The sequence below is a fragment of the Tamandua tetradactyla genome, chromosome 15 (assembly GCF_023851605.1).
Source record: "Tamandua tetradactyla isolate mTamTet1 chromosome 15, mTamTet1.pri, whole genome shotgun sequence".
In the NCBI taxonomy this organism is placed as follows: Eukaryota; Metazoa; Chordata; class Mammalia; order Pilosa; family Myrmecophagidae; genus Tamandua; species Tamandua tetradactyla.
The window spans coordinates 12,120,588-12,145,056 of NC_135341.1; the positions used below are offsets into that span (position 1 = coordinate 12,120,588).

Below are 24,469 nucleotides of genomic sequence, written 5' to 3' on the forward strand. Positions count from 1 at the left end.
ACACAAAAGGACAGATATTGCATGCTATCACTAATAAGCGAATTTGCAGAATCAGGAACTAGAGAGTGTAGGGAATAGGAAGTTAATGTTTAATCGGTATAGAATTTCTGTTTGGGGTGATGGAAAAGTTTTGGTAATGAATGGTGGTGATGGTAGCACAGAATTATATAGAATACATCATTATAATACATTATATATTTGAATGTGGTTCAAAGAGGAAATTTTAGATTATATAAAAGTTACTAGAATACATTTTTAAAAAAGAGAGAGAACCATAGAATTGTAGATTGCAAACAATGAACCGTAATGTAAACTATGGACTATAATTAATACAAAAATTATAATAATATTCTTTCATCAACTGGAACAAAGGTACCATACTAATATAAAGTGTCTATAACAGCCTTGGGAAGAGGAGGATTAATATGTGAACTCTGTATTTTCTGTATGATCTTTCTATAAACATACAACTTTCCTTAAAAAGAAAATTTTATTTTAAAAAAATTTGAATGTTCCACTAAAAAAACAAGTTTGAAAGCTGCTTTACACAAACTGAATTAGAAGAGGCCAATTTACAAACTCTACTGGCCACTAATTGATATAAAGATAATCAAAGAAAGGAAACTAGTTAACGCTAGGGTAGGGTTTTGGGGTTTCTGTCAGCTTTAAGGAGGACTGTGGGTCTCATCAGTCAAGGCTGGGTTCTGGAACCATCACCAACTCAGCAAGGAAGACAGTTCTATCCAAAGCACCCCAATAAACTGACCACTCTCCCTCTCTCTGCTCTACCATCTCCAGCTATCATCATGGGGCTCTATTAAACAGAGAACACAAGGGAAAATGGAGGTGAGAATGCTGCAGTAAGATCATAAAAGCACATTACTATGGATCATTGGCTATGGCTTAGAAATACTTTCATTATGGTGAACTGCATCTATCAGCTCAAAAACATTTCGGAAATAAATAAATGAAAGAAGTTAGCAATTAGCTTCTTAGAATCCTCAAAGTGACAGTTATCCTACCAAAAGTAACTTTCCACCCCCCGCCCCTGCCCAAGTTCATGCTACCCTTCTTGCTGATTCAGGGGCCAAAGGTTGATAATACTTATGTACACAAACCTAAATGCTACCAAATTACCTTCAGGCAAATGGTGTCAGTGGATCTAGACCAGGATGTACGACCACACTGTGCAACGCGATGGCCATCTCTCCCTATAGGGAAGGTGGCACCTCTTGCTGCTATGGCTCAACATGTAGGGCAGGAATCCCCCTGTATTCTCTGAATTTTGGAAAATGTGTTGGAAACTGTTCTATAGATGGATACAGATACTTCAAGGAGGTGCATGTATGGTCACAATAAACTGGAACTAGGTAACAGGAAAAACCTGGCCTAATCCCAGTTCTGTCTCCAAGTTTCCATGGGATTTAATCTTTTGGATTCTCAGTTTTCTCATCTGTAAAACAAATTAGGTAAATTAGAATAGAATATTCAGCATTCTTTGTGATTGTTTGTCGTAGTGTAGCTCATTCCGGACTGTTCACATGTTCAAAACATTCTAAATTCAGTGGGATTTTTTTTTTTCCAGGCTGAGTGGGGTGAAGAAAGGAGATTTAGATATGCCTAAAATTTTATCCCACACACATGCAAAATGTGACCAATGGCTAAATATTTTAGCAATCTTACATTATACCAAATTAGGCTGGTTACTTCTTGGAGTACTTCTCAGTTATTAGAAATTATGACTCTTTAAGAAACCTCTAAAATTATTTGATCATAAACTCCTTTTTTTTTCTAAGAAGAAGAAACACACACTGGCAGATGTCATGCCAGAGAACTCAGCCTCCAACGCCAGACTCACTCTGTCGACTCAACTCTGCTGCCTGAAAAAGCGAGCAGGATGTCTTTGACATGCTACTTCTATGAGAACAAAGGTACCAAGTCCTTAGAACTCTGCCAAACAAACCTGGAGAGCAAAAATGATGATTGCCCACTTCCTTCACAAGAAAATAATAGCGCTTCTGAACCCATTCCTCATGGAATCCCTCTCGGAAGGAAAAAGCTCCCAAAGTCACACATGCGGAACTATACCTCTTCTCCACTGTCTTTTTTGTTTGATTGTCTTTAATGTCAGGACAAGTTAGTCTTAATTTCTGAGTTGTTACAGAGAGACAGAGACATGGAGAGGGAAAGAGGGAAAGAGGGAAAGGTTTTAAAATGAAATTGAGGAAAATTCACACCAAAGGCATTATTTCTTGCTGCTAATTATTGACCCAAAATTTGTATGGCAATATTTAAGCAAAATGAATATAAGGGGGAGCTGTAGTACTTAAATACTGGGCATTACATGAGCTGGGCTGACACTCAGCTCTACCCCTTAGGGTTCTTGTGATTCTGTGTAACACAGTTAATCTCTCTGAACTTCACCTTCCTCATCTGTAAAATGGGGATTGTGATAGTACCAACCTCGCAGGTAGGGAATATTAGATAAGATACATAGAGATTTTTTTAGCAATTAACACGTGCAAAGCAAAAGCCAGACTTTCAATTTAGGAATCCTATAAACTCATTATTTCTTCAAGTCTTTTCTTTCCATAGAAAAATAAATGTGATTCAAATTTAGGCAAGAGAAACAACTTGCTAAAGAAATTTATTTGTATAGAATACTAATCAGTGCTTATTTAAAATAATAATGAAGAAATAATTACCTTGTCCTAGTTTGTATCTTAAGAAAATTCTTTACTATTTTAGACCTTCTCCCTTTTTCTCTCTCCCTCTTTCTCTCTTTGGAAAGTTACCACATATTCTAGAGATTTGCATAACAATCTCTTCCTTTTAATGAAGTACATGACATGTAAGCCGTAGCCTTAAAGCCCATCTTCAATGCTAAAAAGGAATATTAAATACATTCAGCATTACAATGAATAAACCCAAATCTTTTAGAAACAAATGCTCATCTTGACCCCTCATATTGTTTCAAATGCATTTTACACTAATTATTTTAAAACTCTTTTTTTCTGAAATAATATTTCAACTATTTAAAAATAGGTAAACTTTATTGTACATTATCACTTGAATAGGCCAAATAATTTTTATGCCTCCATACACAATTGGCTTTCAAATTGAAGCTTGGTGATTTATTTTAAAAATAAAGAGAAATCATCAGCATTGAAATAGATTAAAATAGGTGTCTTATTTAGAATTATAAAAGCAACTCCATTGTCATATGTCACATTTAAAGCATGGTTATTATTTTTAAATGAGATTTCAGACTGATATTATGGGTTTGCTAACAAGAGAAGCTACCATGTAATAGTACACTAACAAAGGATGATAATGGAAAAAAATAAGCAGAATATCTATTTTACTTTTTTTGAACCCATCTAAACGAAAAACATTTACACAAAGACAAATGGGACCCAACTATGAAATTACTGTGCCTACCTATTATACTATAATAATTAGGAGTCATATAAAGAAGATACATAAAAAGTAGGTCTTCAAGAAAACCAGAATCTTCTAAAACTAGAGCTTCGTGTAAAAGAGAATAAATGTTGTCTTCTTTATAGGTGAGAAAATATTTCAGGCTTCTGATTCTAGATAGCAGACTAAACTCATATCTATTGCCTTTCCTCCTCAAATTCAACCAACAATATTTATTGGGCACCTACCATGTGACAAGCAATTGAAATGAAAATGAATGCAACAAGGAGACAATTAGCAAGCCAGAAGTTTGGGCAAATTCTCAAAACTTAGGAAGGAGAAGGATTCCAATGATGTCTATAAACCAGAATGTCAGAGTTATAGACCATAACAGATTCAGAAGAGGCCAGGACAAGGAGGAGGTAACAAATTTGCCCTGAGGAGGACTAGAGGAACTCCAGACTCATCTTCTTTATTATCGAAAGCAGGAGTTGGCAAATTTTTTCTGTAAAGGACTAGTACTTGACTGCATTGTGTCTTTCAAAAATTCATGTCTACCTGGAACCTGAATGTAAACTTCTTTGGAAATAAGGCCTTTGCAGATAAAATTAGTTATGTTAAGATGAGGTCAGACTGGAGTAGGGTGAGCTTTAATCAACCTTTGGATGGTTGACGTCCTTGTAAGAAGTGGCAACAGAGACACAGAGACAGAAGGAAGATGGCCAGGTGAAGACAGAAGCAGAGACTGGAGATATGTTGCTACAAATCATGGAATGTCAAGGATGGCAAGAAGCTAGAAGAGGCAAGAAAGAATTTTCCCCTACAGGTTTCAGAGAGAGCACGGTGCTGCTAAGACCTTGATTTCAGATTTCTGGCTCCAGAATTGTGAGAGAATACATTTCTGTTATTTTATGCCACCCAGTTTGTGATTCTTTGTTACAGAAGCCCTTGGAAATTAATGCAACCACATAGAATTATTTTCAGCTTTGCCGGTAGTGTGGTCTCTCTTACAAATACTTAACTCTGTCACTGTAGTGCAAAAGCAGACATAGACATACATAAATAAGACATGCATGTGTTCCAGTAAAACTTCATTTACAAGGTCAGGCAGTAGGCCATAGTTTGCCAACCCTGATCTAAATCTTTGCCATGACTACATTACATGAAATGGACAAATAAAAAAAAATTTGAAGGGGAAACTGGCTAGTATTTTAACTGCAGCATAACCTCTCTCCTGTTTTCTAAGAATGTCTGTTTGACTGCCTTTTCCCATACCCAGGTAATTTCACAGCACCCCAGCATCCCCACATTCTATCATTTACACAAGATGAGTCCTGGGGATGAATTTTGACATTTCCTTCTCCACCACTGATATAAAGAAGTTGGCCATATGAAGATGGAAAAGAGACTGGAGCTATGCTACCACAAGCCGAGGAACACTTAGGTCCACCAGAGGCTACAAGAGGCAAGGAAGGATTCCATCCTAGAGTCTTCTGAGGGAGCATTGCCCACCTCAATTTTGGACTTCTGGCCTCCAAAACAGTGAGAGATCAAATTTTTGTTATTTTAAGCCGCCCAGTTTGTGGTGATAATGTTACGACAGCCCCAGGAGACTGACAATATGGTGTCAGAGAAAGAGAAGTATCAAGGATGACTACAAAGTCATCCTTGAAAGGAAGGCATTGGAATGGAGGCAATCAAGAATTGTGTTGTAGACATGTTTAGCACACTGCAGGGAGGGTCTTCTTTTTAAAATCTACTTGGGTGTCATGGTTGCCCCATCCTTATGTTTTCCTCCTTCCCTGACCATGATACAGACTGCGATCCTTAGCATTGCCTGCACAAGGCCTTGCAGCCGGTTCTTGCCACCTCAAGCGGGCCATATTTGTACCACACTTCCTTTAGGCTCATTTCTCAGGCCACACTGGCTTTGAAGGTGAATGCTCTTCCCAGTCTCCAGGTTTGTGCACAAGCTGTTTCTTCTGCTTGGAATATCCCAATCACTCTCTACTCTCACTATCCCATTCTGCATCTCAGTTATATCTTGCTCAAGCTTCAGGTCTCAGCTCAGATTTCACCACTTTAAAAGAAACTTTCTCCTTCACCACCACCACCCAAAAAAGAATAGGTCTCCTCAGATGCTCTTTCACAGTACTCTAAATTTGTCTCCCATACATAGATAGTTATGTGATTATTTGATTAATGTTCTTGTTCCCACAAGACTGTAAGTTCCCAAGAGGCTGGGTTCATATCTGTTGTGTTGAGCATTATTCCCCCAGTATTGCACAATATAGTAAGTGTTGAATAAGTATCTGTTAAATGAATGAATGAATTATGATTTACTACCAATTTAAAAGAAAATATCAGCTTATATGTTTTCTTTCTTTCAGAGTCTTTTTGTAATTTTAGTATAAGAAATGCTGTATTGGAAAAATACAAAGGAAATACATCATTATCATTTATAATAATAACGACTAATATTCAAGGTTCAGTATGCTCATTAAGGAGTCTAAGTCATAATTCTCTTTCCTACAGAATATGATGCTACTCACCAGACCTGGTCCCCTGGAAACCAGAGCATATCATAGAATTGCATTGTCTATCTCCTTGAAGATAGACTAAGTGACTTGTTTCGGCCACTAAAATGTGAGCAGAAGTGATAATATTTATTATTTACTTAAATAAAATTTATTCCAGGCAGAAGCACCTGAAAGAGTGTGTGCAATGCTCCAGCTTTAGCCACCCCACAGTGGCAATCGGAGCACATATCCAGACAGAGTCTCCATTGGCCTGGGTCTTAAAGTAAATGCAATAAGTTAGGTTTGTTTTTCCACATTTACTTCATTTCAGGTCACATGCCCATTGGAGTGACAGGCTGAATCACCTGCACCAGGTAAAGCATCCATCCCTCTCCCTTTTTGCTGACTAAATTTAATCGACTTCTGTCAATTCAGTGTGTCTACACCAAATATCACTGTCTTGTGACCTGACTCTGGAAATATTCCTCTTGATCACCAATTATTTACTGAGTGTCTGCTATCTATCATTGTACTGCCAAATCTGCTGGGTAGACAAAACAGAAACTATATCAGCGTTGCCTGAAATTTCAGCTGAGACCTAATAATATGATTAAATAAGAGATAACCCTAAATGGGCTCTCAGTCTCTTCTAGGAAGTGTGAAGCACTTTACAGGTATTATCCCCTTAAAACCCCAGTATAATCCCATGAGATTGATACTTTATACCCATTTTACAGATGAGGAAACAGAGGTTTAGGAAGGTTAAATAACTTGCCCATAGTCTCACAGGATTCCAGTCCATGTCAACCTGACTCATAAGCATGGGCTCTCCTCGATTCAGATGAGCCTTGACATGAATGCTCAAGTCTACACTCTGAACCACACAGGGTTTGGATTTCCTCATACTCTTAGCTCTGGGCTGAACTGATCATGTGGCATATCAACAGGTTGTAATAATAAAATAAAATAAAATAGAAACACTTTGCAACATCTATTTCTTTTTTGGTAAATTGGTCTTCCTTCCTAGCTTATTTTTATGGAATAATCCAAACTCATTCCTTCATCTTTTTCTTTACAAGATAGAACTAACTCTCAAACTTCAACTTTTCTAACTTGGCTATGAATGCAAAAACTTATATTAGGAGCCCCCATTCCTCCTCTAAAGCATTAAAACAATTTAAAGGCCCAAAAACAAACAGCATGAAACCAACCCTATTTTTAAGTGTTTCTAACCTTGTTTCAAAACAGCCTTATGAGGATAGTTTTCCGAATAGCCATGTATAAAGCCAGCCACTTTGAATTCTTTTTTTCCCTTTGTAGACATATTCTGCTTTCTATGCTTGGAGAAGCAGGGAATACCTAATCTGGCATTCAATAGTAGTAAATATGAAATAGACCATTAAAAAATACATAGTAGGAATGTCAAACATCCTTGTTGATTGGTTTTAACATTTACCCAACAGTATTTCCATGCTAGTGTTGGCATGGAGACTGGAAAAGAAACTTTCCACCAGTCTGTCACTTGCTACTGTTTCCACTTATTCTGCCATTTTTAAACAACTTTTTAAAGTCAAGATGGAATTTGAATCCCTTTTGCTTTCAGTTTCAGGACATTTCTCAAACATGAAAATACATATACAAAAGTTTGCTTTGGGTTTGCAAATATTCAGCTTCCCCCCCCCCCCCACACACACACATTTAATCTGAATGCTTTGGCATGGGAAAGCCCCACTGCCTGAAAATAATTTTGTCTGGACTCTCCTCACTACATTTATTAAAGAGGCTGAAAACTACATCTGCTTTTCAATAGTCTGTGGCCCTTAATGGACATGGGAAAAGCGAGAGATTCTGAGGATTCAGGAAGAAAGTTGGGTTTACTAAAACTTCAGTGCAAGCAAGTTTGGCATGGTCATGTCTAAGTACTCTGGAAATCATTTTCATAGAGGGAAAAAGGATTGATAACCTTAGAGCCTGGGGTTAAAGATGGAGGGCAAATTCATCAATTGTCTTCTTACACGGTACTTAGAACTCAGTAGATGCCCGGTTCATGTTTACATGAATAAATGGATCTCAATGACACCGGAAGGCATCTAATAAGACTGAATGGTGATTTTCTTTGGCAGGAATGTAAAAGAAGAGAGAGCTGCCTACCTAGGGTTTAGTAGGGGGTCTCAGGCTGGCACAAGAAGCCATGTCTTCTCATTTCCCTTTGGCATCACCCTAAACTGTTCTGCCTGAAGCTGGCAGGATACTGAAGAAGGGAGGATATGCGTGTGAGGAAAATCTGAGAGGAGAGCGTCGGAAACAGATGTGAGCATAAAGGGAAGGCATTTGAAATGAAAGAAAGAAATAGGACTCCCACAGCTGGAAGGGCAAACCCCCGAATGTCGTCCGGGATGTGGGATTAGGGGTGATTGTGGTCTCTCTTTGTTCCTTCCCCCTGCCTTCCACTTTTTTCCTCTTGTTTCAGGTCTGTCTTTTCTTTTAAGTTATTCGACCATGAGGGCAGACCGGTGTCTGGGTCAGCGCCAGGACCTGGCATACAGCGGGCGCTCGGGAAACGCTTGCCGAGCTCAAGGGCAAATCCAGAGTCGCGTCTGGCTCGTTGTTCCCTCACAACATTTGTCCGCAGCGCCTGGCACGTAGTAGGCACTCCCTAAACATCTGTACAGCAAATGAGCTGCAAGTTTTCGGCGCCGAACACGTGGAGCTTTGGAAACTAGGACAGCAAATGGGTCTCTCAGACTACAAAAGCGACCCAGGCGCGTGCGAAAAGGCGAGAGAATGGCACGGAGCGGGGCGCTCCGCTGGGGGTCCCGCCTACGTGGCGCCGGAGGCCGGGACCGAGGGAGCCGGGCACCCGCACGTGGTCGTTTCGGAAGGCGGCCCGGCCGGGGGCAGCGCGCGTGTGCGCGTGGGGGCGTGGGGCGTGTGCCCGCGCCGGGCCCCCCGCGCGTGCGGCCGGGCGGGCGCCGGCGTGAGTCACGGCGGGGCTCGCCTTTATAACGGCCGGCGAGGCTCGCGGGAGTCGCTGTGCTCGCCCGCCCGCAGCTCCGCGCTCCACGGAGCGCGCCCGGCCCCGCGACCCCAACGGCCCGCAACGGTCCCCAACCGCCGTCCAGTCCCGAGGGCGCCATGAGGAGCCCGCGCTGCGCCCCGCTGCTGCTCCTGCTGCTGCTGTGTCCGCTGCTGCTCACGCCCCCCACCGGGGACGCCGCCATCATCACCGGGGTAAGCGGCCGGGTTGCACCTGTCCACCCGGCGCGCCCCGGGGTGTGGCTTGCCCGAGGCTCAGCTTGCCCAGAGGACGCCCATGGAGCCCTGCGGGTGAGGTGGGGGGACCCTGATGTGGAAGCGGCGGGGACACCTGCCTCAGTCGCCCTTTGGAGCACTTGAGAAAGAGTCTGCCCTGCTTTAAAAGCAGCAGACGGTCCCGGTTGTTGGGCGCGTTCAGGATGGAAAGTGACAAAACTGTCACCCCCCCCCACCTTACCTTCTGACTCCTCCTTTCCTCTCATTATCCTACAACCTCTCTTGTGTTTGATTTGATTTTCTGTTGTGCCGAGAGAAGTTTTCTTTCAGGGTCTTCTCAAATAGGTTTTCGTGGCGCCTCAAACCTAAAAAAGTTGAGGGTCACTTCCTGAAATGCAAAGGGGTAAGGCGAATACCCCAAGTCCCGGGAGCGTTAATCTTATATTCAGGGACTGGATTCCCCGATGCGCCCTCGGCAAAAACCCTCTGAAATAGCTTGGTCCAGGGCCGGGTGTGCGCTTTGGAAAGCAATGGTAGGCGCTTCCTCGGGGTTTCAGGGTTTATATTTTTGCTTCTGGAGGGATTCCTGTAGAAAGTTTTCCATTTCTAAGTCCAGATCAGGCCCTTCCAAGTGCTTCGGTATAATTTTGGTGTGCAATGTAGAAGTTGTTTAAACTTAGAGAAGGGGTCTTCATCATATTTGGAAGTAGGAACTAGTTGAATTCTCTCCTACTCTAACCAGCAATTTTCTTTGTGTGAATCTGAAGTATATGAGTTTTATAGTACAAAATGAAATAATTTAGTCTAGTTTATATCAACAAACCCTCTACTATTTCGTGACTGTTTAACTGCATTGCTCTTTGTGTGTGGGGGTGTATAATTATTTTACAACCTTCATTAAATTATTTCAAATATCTAAGCGCACATTATAGGATTTAATATAAATTTCTGTTTCAAAGTGATAAGTGCGTAGACAATGAAATAATGTTTAATTTTAAGGGAAATGTTATTGTCTTGAGAAAATAAAGCTCTGTTGTGTCCATTAGTGGGTTTGTAACATATTGAAAGCTCTGGTACTCTAATAGTACTTGGTTTTCTCCAGTCGATATTGAATTATATGCTTTGTGACCTTTATTAGAATATTTTGAGATTTAAGAAAAAAATTCCTACTAGCTTTGTCAGTTTCCATTGTAGCTGGAAAAAAGTTTTTACAGGTCATTCTATTACATGAGAAACTGAAACATGATTAGGTTTTTTTCATCTCCTACTGGCTCGTTTAAAATTTCTCCTAATCCTCTAAGCGCAAGGTTCTTTTCCAATATAAGTATCTTTTTGTTCCATTCACACGACAATTCTTTTTGAATAGGTGTGCAATGGGCAAAGGATAAAGAGCATTAGGAAACAGCTGTCTAATTAAAAATATATGAACCTATGTAATTCTTTGTAAATATTTCCAAGAACTGAGCCTTTTGTTACAAAATGAAAATTTCTCACATTGGATGCTTCTCTCTTAGAGAAGTTTAAACTGGGCTTATGATGTAGTTTTGTGTGTGTGTGTGTGTATTAGTGTTATAATAAGAGAATTTTTAAAGATTTCTCTATAGCAACAGGGCAATAAAGAAACCCAGTTAGATCTCCATAACATAACCCACTGAATGCAAATGAAAAAAACCTCATTAATCTATCTAGATTTATTGTCTATAAAATGTTAAAAATGCAAGTGATTGATTGAGTTTTAAAATGTTTTGGCTGGATTTTGATTGTCATAAAGGAGCTAGTGGGGTTTCAGAATTCAGAATCTACACCATCTTTTGAAATAAAATACTTGCTGAAACCTCTACCTTAAATATTCACTTTTTTTTAGTAATATCTGTGGTTATTTTTAAATTGATTTCCATGTCCATATAGATTTGTTAAAAGCATATTGGAAAAGATTATTGACTGGATATCACATTTATAGAATTTATATATAACATCTGACTTACAGATAGCAATTGGAAAATGGAAATGTTTTATAGGAAGTGTCCTATAAAAATCCAAACACTCCAAGGTGAAAATTGTAGTTTTTATCCAGATACTTGTTTTAAATAGACTGAGAAAAAAAATTCTAATCGGGGAAGCAAATAAACTCTTATAGTGAGAAAATCACTTTTTATAGATATTTTTATTGAGAAATCTTTGCACATACACTCCATACATGGTGTATAATCGGTGGTTCACAATATCATTACAAGGTTGTGTGTTCATCACTATGATCATTTTTTAGAACATTTGCTTCACTCCAGAAAAAGAAATAAAAAGAAAAAACTCATATATACCATACCTCTCACCCTTCCCTCTCATTGACCACTAGTATTTCCATTACCCAATTTATTTTACCCTTTGTCACCCTATTATTATTTTATCCATACTGTTTTACTCATCTGTCTAGACCCTGGATAAAAAGGAGCACCAGACACAAGGTTTTCACAATCACACAGTCAGATTGTAAGAGTTGTATCTTTATATAATCGTCTTCAAGAATCAAAGCTACTGGAACACAGCTCAACAGTTTCAGGTACTTCCCTCTAGCCACTCCAATACACCATAAACTAAAAAGGGGTATCTATATAATGGTTAAGAATAACCTCCAGGATAACCTCTCAACTCTGTTTGGAGAAAGTCACTTTTAATGAAAAAATAACAGCGTGCACATATGCTTATGTTTGGAGAAGTTATGGCTATACCAAAAATTGAGAATTCTGAAGTATTGTCCTAGTTATTTCCAATAAAAGTACATCTGGGTTTGTGTCTAAATTAGATTCTAAGTTTTCTTACCTATACACTACAGGATTTTGCTACCTTATTGCTAGCAAAATAGATCAGTGCACACCACTCAAACAGAGAATCCTGTTTTTGGTTGGTTCTAAGAAAGAGTAGTTCTTCAGATCTGGTTTTCATGCAAATACATTTACACCTTCATTTTTTTCTATATAGCAGAGTAGGGAAACTCATAGTTGATTCTTTAATTATATGTAGTTATAATTTTTTATTAGCAGTGCCTATTTATTTCTTAATCTAATGGTTCTTATAGGAGAGTTCAACTGATTCTGAAATGTATGCATATGTATATCCTACTTTCCTTTTTGCAGGTTACTCACCTGAAGAGTCACATAAGGCAAAAGTCTTGGTCTGTCATTCAGAACCTATCATATTTCTTTCTTTAAAGAAGAAATGATGAAAATCAAATCAGTGGTGTGAGAAACATCAAGTCTCATGACCAAAATGCAAATATTTGGAAGGGAAAATGAGCACTCCTAAAATTTATGTCCTGCCTTTATGGGACTGGAGCATTTTGTGCCAGATTTAGAGACCATTTAAATTCCTTTATAAAATCGAACCCAATGTATTCTGCAGTTAATAATCATAAAGTCTTGTGATTCGATTTATGTAGTTCATAAATGATCATGGAGGTATAAGATTAATATAGTCTTACTTCTCAAGTTCAAAGCCAATTCAACTGTAAATCAGTAGAAAAGAAAGCTGATTGTGTTTCTTAAAAAAATCTTCTGTTTAAGATTTTCACAATGTGGGCCCTATTATTTAGTCCTTTAAAAAAATGGGAAAATCTGTTCGGAGTTTATTGTAAATAAGTGCACGCAAATGAAGATTGCAGTTCTTTTTTTAAATATATATATGTAATTATGAAAATCACAGCCTTTGGTGTTCAAAATCTAAAATATGGCTAATTTTAGATTTCGTTAGTATAAGTGTTTCCCACTATCTATATTTACGTTTGTTTGTTTTACATTTCAGGCCTGTGACAAGGATACCCAGTGTGGTGGAGGCACGTGCTGTGCTGTTAGTATCTGGGTTAAGAGCATAAGGATTTGTACACCTATGGGCAAAGTGGGAGACGCCTGCCATCCGCTGACTCGCAAAGTTAGTAAATATGTTTGTTTTCACAGTGGTTCTCTTATCTCATGGTAATGTAACTCTCAACAAGGCCTATCTGACAGGAAAGCTGGGAAAGTGTGGAGTTTGAAATTGGAGACAATGACAATGGAAACCACCCCACCCTCCTCGCCCTTTCTATTTTAAAGAATTTTATCCTTTACTGTTCTTATTCTGGTAATAATTCTCATATTATTGCTCTCATGGCATTAGAAATATTTTATAAAAAAATAAATTTAAACACATAGAATTTGCTTATTTAGGACAAAAATATATACTGTACTATAGTTTGGTACTTCGAAGAAATCATAGTGTAGAGGTTCTTGAAGAGACTGCTAATGTAAGATTGACGGAAATAAGCTTTGTGCTTTTGTTTCAGAAAATCACAGATTTCTGATTTTTTTCTTTTATCTTAATTCAGCAGTTCTTATTTGATTTTTTCTATGATGGAGGATACATTCGTCACAATCCTGGAGATCATGATGTTTTATCCAATTTACTTCACCATCTAGCAGTTCAACCCATTGAAAAGTTACTGGCAATGAGTAGCAGGATTATAGGATGGCAGGATTGTATGGGTTCCAAGCTTGTGTCCCCAGAGGCTGCAGGGCCCAGGCAGGCTCGCATTACAACAGGAGGGGTGTGGAAGTGGGAGACAGGAGGGAGCAGAGGAGTATGTGTGGCTGGAGGGTCCTCACCCTTCAAACTTAAATTTTTGAAACACTGTAATCCTAACAAAAACCCTTCAGGGATGCCAGGATGCAATGTCTCACTCACTCTTACCTCCTAGTTTTACCCATCAAGAAAATGAAATCCAGAGGCATTGAGAGACGTTTCCTAAGCCAGGCAGCTTGCTGGAGGCAAAGCTCAGTCTCTCTACAGTGTCTCCCTACACACAGTGTGCACTCATTTTAAAAAAGAACAAACATTTTCAGAGCCATCTGAATTCCACCTTCTACATTTTGTTCACATGTGGTTTAGGGTTTAAAGCTGTAATGGAGCCAGACCTTTTTCTTCCACTCCACGGTCCCAGACAACAGTTAATATTTTGACCTTCCCATAAAGAATGTAATGAAGTAAACTGTGGCCCATTGGTTTAGGATTAGCGAGCTGTAATATTGATTCCAGTTGTCGGTGCCCATCTGAAGACTGGATTTGCTTTTGACTTTTCTGTGGTTTCCTTGAGGCATGCGTCTGTTATGTTTAGCCGTTCTTCCTGGTGGTTTTCCATCTAAGACTGTGCTGTCATATTCAAGCAGCTCTTCCTACTATCATAGTGATAAAGATACACTTTATCCGTGGACATTTTAAAGCAGAGAAGCTTATAAACCATTAGTTTTTCTTCTCAGTGCCAAACTTCCCACAAGGAGGTAAAGCTGGCCTTTGACATTGCTCTCCCTTTTTTTCACCACCCTTATCAAATGTGAGTCATCTTTAGCACGTTTGAGCTGTCATCTCTGAAAAGTTTACTCTTAAGAATTATGTTACTGTAAGAATTATGTTGCTTTTTTACAGTATTAGTATAACATCACACTCCCTAAATACTAGACTTAACTGAGCCTATTTGCTGAAACAACTATTGGAAAGTGACACATTCTGCAGTACTATTTCTATTTTAATAACAATACTGGTTGCCATTTGGTGGATGCTATGATGTGCCTGGTGCTCTGTGCTAAATGTCATATACGTATTTCTTATCTAACACAACAGCCTGTGAAGTAGGTTTATTTTTGCCACGTTATACATAATGACAGCGTTAGGCCTCGGTGGGGCCGAGGAACTAGCTGAGGCTGCAGAGGTGGCCTGTGCGGGGCGACCTCCCAGCTGCACGTCCCTCCCGTCCCTGTGGTCTTCACCCCTTTCCTCTGCTACTTCCAGGAGAGCGGTTGCTGCCTTTGATTTGAACATATTTCAGTCTAATTCAACCCAAATTGATTTGTGTGGGAAACAGAGACAAGATGTTCCCGTGGGTGAGTGATAATAGTCCGCAGAGGGAATTTGTCTCATCCAGTGACTGATGAGTTTTCCGAATCTGAGATGTCTTAAAGGCTGACAGAGTTCTGTTTCCCGGAGTCCTAGATGACTTCTGACCTAGATTTACTGCAAGGTCAATTCTGGAAGCAGAGAGAATCGGTCTTCTCCCATAAACTCAGATACATTTCTATATGACTGTTTCTAAAACACAGTTTTAATAATGAAAACCTTAATAATAATAGATTATGGGTTTCATAAGAAATAATAGATTATGGGTTTCATAGGAAAATTAAGTAGAAAAAAGAATGAAAGTACCAAAAATAATACAGTTTTATATCAGATTGTACCCCCCCCCCCAATTCATATGCTCACTTGAAATGTGTCCCTAGAACTAGATTTTATAACCATTCATATTGGTTATTTTTCTGTCTTGAAAATATATTTTCATAGACCATTTCAATGACCTAGTTTTAGAGCAGGGCCTTGGGTTGTTACTTGTTCTGGATGAAATTAACCTATCATAGTAAAATTCTAGGTACTTCCATACTATCTCTCAACTATATTCTATTCAGAACACCTTAGGAAGTATTTTTTCATAAATACATCCTGGTAAACACTATGTTCAGTATTCAGCTCTGCTTCAAAATTTAATAGCTCATTAGTAGATGGTAAAAATGTAGATACTCTGTAGAAAAATTATTTTAATGTCATGGATTTGTTACTATTTTTTTCTTTTTAGAAAAAAAATGAGCTAACTGGTTGTAGACACAGGGATTGGTGTTTAAAAAACTCAAGGCTTTGAAGAAGTAAGAATTACACATGTATAAATTTTAAACTTGACAGCTTGGTTTGGCTTAGTCATTAGCCACAAAAGTCTGTTTTTTTGGAGAAGATAAGCAGTTATTTGATGAACGAAATTGAGAACCATAGGTAGGGATTGTTAGCCTCCAAGTTCTGTAGAATCTGCTCAGTTTATTTTATTTTATATTCATGGTCATTGATAGGTTTTAATTTTATTGTCTTTAACTTTATATTTTGATAATTAAAAAATAGAATGAGGGCGGGCCACGGTGGCTCAGCAGGCAGAGTTCTTGCCTGCCAAACTGGAGACCCGGGTTCGATTCCTGGTGCCTGCCCATGCAAAAAAAAAGAATGAAATTTAAGTCCACCTAGGAAGAATGGGATGCATATTTTCATAGCATGAATTATAGCATATAATAGTTTTGGCCGATACTCATTTTTAACAATTTCTAAAGTACAAGTTACTGAATCATAGGTATACAGATAATACCTTGCTGCTTTTTTAGAAAAGCAATACTTATCATTTCTCTTAATATCTGCTTCTCAGAGTTTACGTAGTAGATTGGACATTTCCATCTCATTCTGATTAATGTTCAGCTTTAGAAATAAAATTATGTGATTAATACCTTTCCTTACCTTTTATTTTATGAATTTTTCCATGTAAACATTTTTCCTCCAATCCTTTTTTAAAAGAATTTGCTCCACTTTTTATGTAAACATTTTAGCCCTACTTTTTTTTTTTTTTTAACTTTCTTTCCTTTATTAGAGAAGTTGTAGTTTTCCAGGACAATCGTGCATCAAGTACAGTATTCCCATATACCACCCCATTATTAACACCTTTCCTTGGTATGGAACATCTGTTACCACTGATGATAGCACACTTTGTACCATTAACTATAGTCCATGGTTTAACATGGGGTTTACTGTTTGTGAAGCTTAATTCCTAGGTTTTTAAAAAAACTTTTATTCTGTTATCATATATACCATCTAATTACATTTGTATATATATTTCAGTGCTGTTAATTACATTCACAATGCTGTGCTATCATCATCCCCATCCATTACCAAACATTACCATTATTCCAAATAGGAACGTTTTGTGATTTAAGCCTTAACTTCCTATTTCCTATCCCCAGCCCATAAACCTATATTGTAGATTCTGACCATGAGTTTGATTATTCTAATTGTTTGCCATCAGTGAGATCATATAGTATTTGTAGTTTTTTTTTAATTGCACTTTAAAACTTGAACAATACATTTTTATTTTCTGAGGGAAAAAATTTCAAGTAAAAACTTGGGTCTTGTTTAATACAGTTAGACATAATTGAAGATTTAAAAAATCATTAATGGTGTCTATTTTAAAGCCAATCCTTTCCAAAGCATTGTAAACATAAGCATAATTTTAGAATAGCTTACACATTTGTTAAAAAATGGTAACTAAAATATCAGTATAAATAAAAATTTAGTGGAAGATGGGTAGGAGAAAGCATAATATGCTTATTTCCTCATCTTTCCTAAATCATGTCAGAAATCACTGTCCAAATTTGATATATAGAGGCAGCAATATGGCTGGGATTACAGGTTCAAACTGGCAGAGATTCACAAGGCTTAAGTGTGCCTTTACGTAACACAGGGTTTCTTATCCTTGGCACCATTAACATTTGGGGCCCAATAATTTCTTGTTGTGAGGGGCTGGCCTGTGCGTTTTAAGATGCTTAGCAGCATTCCTGGCCTCTATCCACTAGATGCCAGTAGCACTCCCCTTCTGATTTGACAACCAAAAATGTCTCCAGACCCTGCCAAATGGTGGGAGGGGGTTAGTGGAAATCACCCTGTTGAGCACCAGTGGTCTGACGCTGTATTTATTTAGCTTTACAGAGGGACACGGTACAGGAGATGCAGCATCTTCCTCCACTGGGAGCTCAGCAGGTACCCAGGTACACGGTATCTTTTGCTGCCTCACTCTCATGGACTTTGTGGGGCTGCCACGCGTGAGAGCCAAGGTGTGTGACCCCAGAGCCTAGTGCCCTTCCTTCTCACCAATGTTTTTTACCCCTTCACCACGCCATTCGCATAGGCCCAAGGCCTGCATGCCAACAGCATCCCCCAGCCCAAGTTGCTCTTCTTATGGACGCGGTGCAGGGAGTGGCCCAGGTCATTCTCAGGGCAGCCCCAGGCCCCGTGCTCATCCCCTACTCAGAAGAGAGATGTAGATAATTGCATTAGTAAAGTTATGTGACTGTATACCTGCTCAAAAAAAGATTAGAGGAAAATCTTTAAAGTTTATCAAATTAAGATAAAATACCAATCTTCATAATTATTAAAACCAGAAGCATGGGTGTATGAGATTTTTCATTTTATGTACTTCTAGACAGTTTGAATTTTTTTAAACTATGCCCTTTTATTGAAAAAAAGTTAAAACTGGCCTTATTACAAATAGAATTTTTTGTTTTTCATTAGTAGTAGAACTTTTTGTGCCCCATAACCAGGGGTTTTTCCATGTACCTTGTTATTTTATCCTTCTTTAATATAATTGATTCTGTCTTGAGAGAAATCACAAACAATACTTTTATTTCATATCAGTGCTACTTTCTCTTTTAAAGTGCTACAGATGGATAAGAATCTTGCCTTTTCAGAAGTGCTGGATTTTTATTCTGGCTTGGTAAATTAGAATTTGTTGTTTGGAATTCTAAAGTATTGGAAACATTGGATTGAGTTTATGATTGATTCTAAAGTCAATCACCAAGTTTGAACTGAACGGTAAGCTCTGCAGCTATATATGCTTTATATATCTGAATATGCAGCTTCTGGGAACACCTTCCCGTACCTTGTGACTCTTAGGCACCATTATGTTTGTCTCACACTGTATGTAGGTCTAGAAGTAAAGGGATCAATAAAAAAATTGGCAAGTTTCTGTTGAGTGTACATTATCAGAAAGCATGGTCTTTTTAAACAGTTTTGGTCACATACCATATAATCTATCCTAAGTGTACAATCAGTGGTTCCTGGTATAATTACATAGTTATGCATTCAGCACCACAATCTATATGAGAACATCCCCATTTCTTCTGAAAAGAAAGAAAGAAAAAATCCCATACCCCTTCCTTATATCCCCCTATTATTGACCTTTAGCTTTGGTATAGTGCCTTTGTTACAATTAATGAAAGAATATTATAATGTTACTATTAACTATAGACCTTAGTTTGCATTAATTGTATTTTCCCCATATACCACCCCATTATTAATGTATAATGACATACATTTGTTATAGTTCATGTAAGTACTTGTACAATTAACTACCATCATCATGCACTCTAGGTTTTGCTAAGTTATACAGTCCCATTTTTTATCCTCTAGCTTTCCTTCTCATGACATGCATGACCCTAGTCTTCCTCTTTAAACCACACTCACACTCAGTTTCGTTACTTACACTTAAATATTGCGTTACCATTACACAGTATTGTGCTATCCATTTCCAAATCTTTACAGTCAAGCTTATTAAGCATTCTGTACTCCATAAACATCAGTTGCCCAGTCTCTATCTCCCGATAACCTATGCTCTTGAACTCTCATTAAACTTACTAAACTTAGTTCATATCAGTGAGATCATACAATATTTGTCCTTTTGTTTCTGGCTTATTTCGCTCAACATAATGTCCTCAAGGTTCATTCATGTTGTTGCGTGCATCACAAATTCATTCCTTCCTGCAGCTTCACAATATTCCATCCTAAGAATGCCCAGGCTTTGTCATTAGTTGCTCACAGATGTAAGAAGAGGAGGGACAGCCAAGGGCTGGTGCAGTTAAGAAAGGCTTCAGGAGAGGGAAGGAGAAACACTGACTATACCTTGAAAAAGAACTGGGTTTGAATGAGAAAAGGGCAAGCCAGGTATAAAGGGACTCGCAATATACTTCCTCATACCTGGAACCTTACGTTAAGGTTGCTCAGCATCCCCGGCCTCTATCTACTAGATACCAGCAGCCCACCCACCCACCCCCCCTCCACCCCTCAACTGTTACACAACCAAACTGCCTCCGACATTGTCACATGTCCCCTGGGGGGCACACTGGTCGAGAACAACTACTCTCTATAGTAGTTCTGAACTTTGCTGAAAAAATACCTCTCAAAGTCTTTTAGACTTTTAGACTTTGAGTTTAGTCTTGGGATCAGAACAGATTATAAAGGTCTGTGATTATAACTTCTTAAACTATGCACTTGTAATTGTCTAAATCAGTCCAGCTAAACTGACCTCGTCTGAAATGTTCTCCATGGTGGCAAATGAGCCAGCCATCAGTGTACCTTTTGACATACACAGTGACAGAACCATTCTAAACACAAGCCTCAGTTGAGCCAATGGCCAACAGTGCCTCTAGATAGATACCGTGGTTAGAGACTTGAAAGTAATAATGTATCAAAAAGACCAAAGAAACTGGGCTGACTTGGGTGTATCTCCTTCTGCCTGTTTATCCCATACAAACCCTACTCTCCTATTGCTTCCCTTTCTTCCCTTTGTATGTATTGCATATATTGCACTCAGTCATCAACCTGGCCCTTCCAGAACCATTTTGGAAATGGAAGTCAAGAAAGAAGAAAGAGGAAGAGAAGGAAAAAGGTGGTAGGAAGAAGGTGAGCAGGGTACCATCCAAAGACAGGCCCGGAACAAGTCAGCCTTCACACAGCTGCTCCAGAGAGAACTGGATCTGTCCTTCAGTTCAACCCAAAGATAAGATTAGAATGGTTCTGCCGCTGTCTGCAGACAGCCTTCTTGTCATGCATGAGGAAGTCTAAATTTAAAAGGCATCTGGATAATGCGTCTCGGATTATTTTCTCATAAAGGGTAGACCATCAGCATGGACTGGTGTCTTTGGGTGGAATAGAATAGGAGACACACTACAATGACATCAAATAAAGCAGTTGAGTTTGGAAGCAAGAAAATAGGCTTCTTTGGTTCTTCAACTACAGAAAAATCCCTAAGACATGAATCTAGAACATATTGCCTCCCTCACATGACAATGAATAGGGCCATTTCATTAACTCTAAAATGCCTGGGGCTGAACTTTTTCCATATGAAGTTCAAGGTGGATTTACAAGAGCACACTCTTTCTAGGGGAGGGAGAATGAGTTTTACTATCTTTTCCTTTACAAAGTACATATTTTGAGTGTATTTTCACTTGCCACTGAATCAGAGAACCTCCACAGTAGTTGACATGACTCTCTTCAACCCTACTTCACTTTGGATGTGGGCTGGGCTTTTAGAAATATTAGTCGAAGAACTCTGAGAAGGTAGCAGACTTTCATTGCTGGCTCTCTATCAGCTGAGGTTAGGTTTTCTATTCCTGAATTGAGCTGACTTCTGTAATTTTCCTTTTGTTCCCTTTTTGTCTTCTCCAGTGTTTTGACTCCTGGCCTCCGTGCAAACTTGTGAATTTATATTTGATCATTATCTGAATGTATACTTACAACTTTATGTTCTTTTCAAGGAGCTTCAGTAGCAAGAGACTATACAAAGAATTAAAATAAGAGAAAGTGAAAGGCAGTAGTGTAGCTGTGTGCACCTCAGATGATCATGTTCTTAAAGCTGATCCATTCCTATGGGTATTGACCTGTGGTGGGTGGGACCTTTTGATTAGGTTATTTCAATTGAGGCATGCCCCAGGTGGGGCTTAATCCTCTTACTTGAGTCCTTTATGAGAGAATGAGACTCAGACACAGAGTAAAAAGACACATAAAAGACACAGCTTCAAAGCCCCACAAGATTAGAGAAAAAAATGTGGGAGTGTAATTTTAGGTCATGTATATGTTACCAGAAAAAAAAAAATAGTCCATGGAACTGTACAACACACTGAACCTAAGTTATGCCATAGGCTAAATTTAGTAGTACAATTATAAAAATGTGCTTTCATCAATTGCACCAAATACACTACACCAATGCAAGTTATTAACAATAGGGTGATATATGCGAACTCTGTATCTTATGCCTGATTTTTCTGTGAACAACTTCTTTTAAAAAAATCAGTATTGGGTGGGCCACGGTGGCTCAGCAGGTAAGAGTGCTTGCCTGCCATGCCCAAGGACCCGGGTTCGATTCCTGGTGCCTGCCCATGTTTAAAAAAAAAAAAATCAGTATTAAAAGGGAAAGAGATTGAGATGTAAAATTACATTGTTAGTGCAACTTATTATGTCAATGAATAGTTACCTCTGATTACTAGAAGTTTTAAAATTCCGATGTACAGGAATAAAGCTTTTAAACTATTTAAAAAAAAAAAAAACAAGGCAGTAGTGTAGTATGACTTGGTGGTTAAATGCTTGGTCTCTCTGGTCTAACTGCCAGGCAAGAATCAAGTTCTAGATATGTGACCTTTGGCAAGTTACTTAGTCTCCCTGTGCCTCAGTCTCTTGTCTGCACATTGGGTATAATTAAAGTTTTTCCTGTCTTCACAAGATGGTTGTAAGTGTAGAAACAGGTAACATGTAAAAATGCTGAGCATCTGCCTGATGAGCAGTTGATAATAAACGTTAGCTGTGACTATTCCAAGAAACTTCTCAAAAGTTTGATTTGTTTTTCAAATGTTTCCTGCTGTGACTTGGTTTTCTCTTTTATTTTAGGTTCCATTCTTTGGGCGGAGAATGCATCACACTTGTCCATGTCTGCCAGGCTTGGCCTGTTTACGGACTTCATTTAACCGATTTATTTGTTTACCCCGAAAGTAATCACTTTAGAGCAGAAACTTTTAAATATGAACAGCCACAAGATGTGTGTGAAGTCTTACTTGTAATTGTGCCAAACAAATAATATGCCAGAAAGAAATACTATTATTTCCTCAGCCTTCCAAGTACCATTGTTATTTTGATTTTTAAATGATTTTTTTTTTGAAAGGGAATTTTAATTTTGGATAGAAATTTAAAATGCAAGGCATTATGGAACTGGTCCTCATTTCCCTCCTCACGTTTGTTCTTTGTTTTGGTTTGGCTTTTTAGTGCCAATAATTTGCCCATTTTCATAAAAATGAGAGTGAAAATTTGATAATTTGTTATGGAAACAGGTTTTTCTTGATCCTCCCCCAATTCCATCCCACTCCATCCCTGCCCCAGTACACACACACACACACACACACACACCCTTTTAGTCTCATGTCTTTTATTCCTCGAAGAACTTTGAGGTCCTCTTTTGTCATTGCTCACATCTTTCCCTCCCCCACCGTGTGAGAGCGGAGGGCCCATACCCTTTAGCGTGCTGGCAGAAGCACTCATAAGAAGCAGGCTTTTTTGCCTGACACTTAAAAAGTAAAGAGTGTATAGTCAAAGCAGATACGCCAAACTCCTTACAGACAGGAAGTTGAGGGTGCTTTTTTATATATATATATATTTATTGTAAACAACAAAAAACATTCTTGGCATACAAACTGAGGGTGCTTCATACTTTTTCACTTAACCTGTCTACGCATGCAGTCTTCAGGTTTTGCTGTTTCATCGGTGAGATGACAGAAGGAATGGGAATCTAAATTGACTGCAGATTTCTAGAGTTTTTTCTTTTTTTTTCAGGCTTTTTTCCAATATGCCATTACATCTCTTTTTCTTTTTAGTAAAGTTTACTTTTTAAAAAGTTTCATAGAAAATTTCTATAAAATGTCACTTGAAGAGGAAGTATTGATTTTGATCTGGCACAACACTAGTTACCATTTTTAAGTCGGCATTAAATTGTAATTTAAACTGTATTTTTAATCGAACGGTCTCTTATAATGGATTGCCTGACATCCTGCCGTTTGTACCTGTATCAATATAGCTGTGTAAAAATTCTGTATCAGAATAATGACAGTACTGTATATCATTTGACTTATTTTAATATATCCTTATTTTTGTCACAGTCATCCGTTTTTATTACAAGCAGATTTCTATATAGGTCACATTCTAAAGTGGATGGGGACTCAAAAGCTGGTAGAATAGCACTCATAGTATGTGCATTTTCATTTAAATACAGGAAAGCTTTTGTTGGCATGCATGTTAAGATGGTACAAAAAATAAACAATTTGTAAATCAGTGAGGCTTCAGAGTGTGAAAGAAAATTATGACATGCAAAATGGACTGTACTCAGGAATGTGCTCATGAGATTTCACTGTATTTATTTAGCAAATAGTATGGAGTATTTATCACTGGGTATTAAGCAGGATGCTAGGCACTGGACAGTGATGCCAATAAAGTGTGGCCTTGAGAACCGTACGTCAGTATTGTAAATGGATTCAACTCTGCAAATAAATGACTTATAAAATGTGTTTAGCTGACTAAACTTGGCCATGCCAACACAGCAGCCACTCAAAAAACATTGTCCATTTCTAGTTACTCACAGAGCCAGGGCTTCCAGTTCCAACTTGGGTGTAATTTTGTTTCTTGCACACCTATAAATGTGTAGGGTTTTGCATTTTCTACTTGTTACATACTTGGGCACAGAAATACGATTTTTTTGGTTTGGTTTAGTTTGTGTTCAGGAAATATTCCTCAGTGAGTTTGCAGAAAAAAAAATTAGATTTCAACAAGTATAAGTGGGTAAAGAACCAGGTAGCTCAGCACTTTGG

The 24,469-nt window shown here is 38.4% G+C and overlaps 1 protein-coding gene and 2 long non-coding RNA genes across 6 annotated transcripts in view; 2 read left to right on the top strand and 1 right to left on the bottom strand.

The window, feature by feature from the left end:
- LOC143656930 (uncharacterized) overlaps nucleotides 1-8,751 on the bottom strand; it is a 99,609-nt gene extending 90,858 nt beyond the window's left edge. For 2 of the 3 annotated variants that reach the window (XR_013162642.1, XR_013162640.1), the window contains exons 1-2: nucleotides 8,091-8,751; nucleotides 1,138-1,453 (exon numbers count right to left, since the gene is read on the bottom strand). This is a non-coding gene — a long non-coding RNA (uncharacterized LOC143656930). Of the gene's footprint in view, nucleotides 1-517; nucleotides 815-1,137; nucleotides 1,454-8,090 lie in introns of those variants that run through there. The other variant, XR_013162641.1, reaches the window with a different exon arrangement.
- Nucleotides 1,581-6,543, top strand: LOC143656931 (uncharacterized). The gene is made up of 3 exons (XR_013162643.1): nucleotides 1,581-1,931; nucleotides 4,700-4,962; nucleotides 5,956-6,543. It is a non-coding gene; the product is annotated as an uncharacterized LOC143656931 (long non-coding RNA).
- A 286-nt stretch (nucleotides 8,752-9,037) lies between the features above and the next one.
- On the top strand, nucleotides 9,038-24,169 carry PROK2 (prokineticin 2). Of its 2 annotated transcripts, XM_077128697.1 has the most exons (4): nucleotides 9,038-9,170; nucleotides 12,987-13,112; nucleotides 17,770-17,902; nucleotides 22,506-24,169. In XM_077128697.1, exons 1-4 carry the CDS (start codon nucleotides 9,075-9,077, stop codon nucleotides 22,580-22,582), a joined length of 432 nt encoding a protein of 143 aa, XP_076984812.1. In that variant the 5' UTR covers nucleotides 9,038-9,074; the 3' UTR covers nucleotides 22,583-24,169. The 2 variants fall into 2 exon arrangements, with proteins under 2 accessions (XP_076984812.1, XP_076984813.1); XM_077128698.1 differs by lacking the exon at nucleotides 17,770-17,902.
- Nucleotides 24,170-24,469: the final 300 nt, after the last annotated feature.

Coding starts and splice junctions, on each gene's coding strand:
- PROK2 (XM_077128697.1), top strand. CDS start 9,075: ATGAGGAGCCCGCGCTGCGCCCCGCTGCTGCTCCTGCTGCTGCTGTGT. Junction 13,113..17,769: donor GCCATCCGCTGACTCGCAAA/GTTAGTAAATAT, acceptor GTATTTATTTAG/CTTTACAGAGGGACACGGTA. Junction 17,903..22,505: donor TGCCACGCGTGAGAGCCAAG/GTGTGTGACCCC, acceptor CTTTTATTTTAG/GTTCCATTCTTTGGGCGGAG.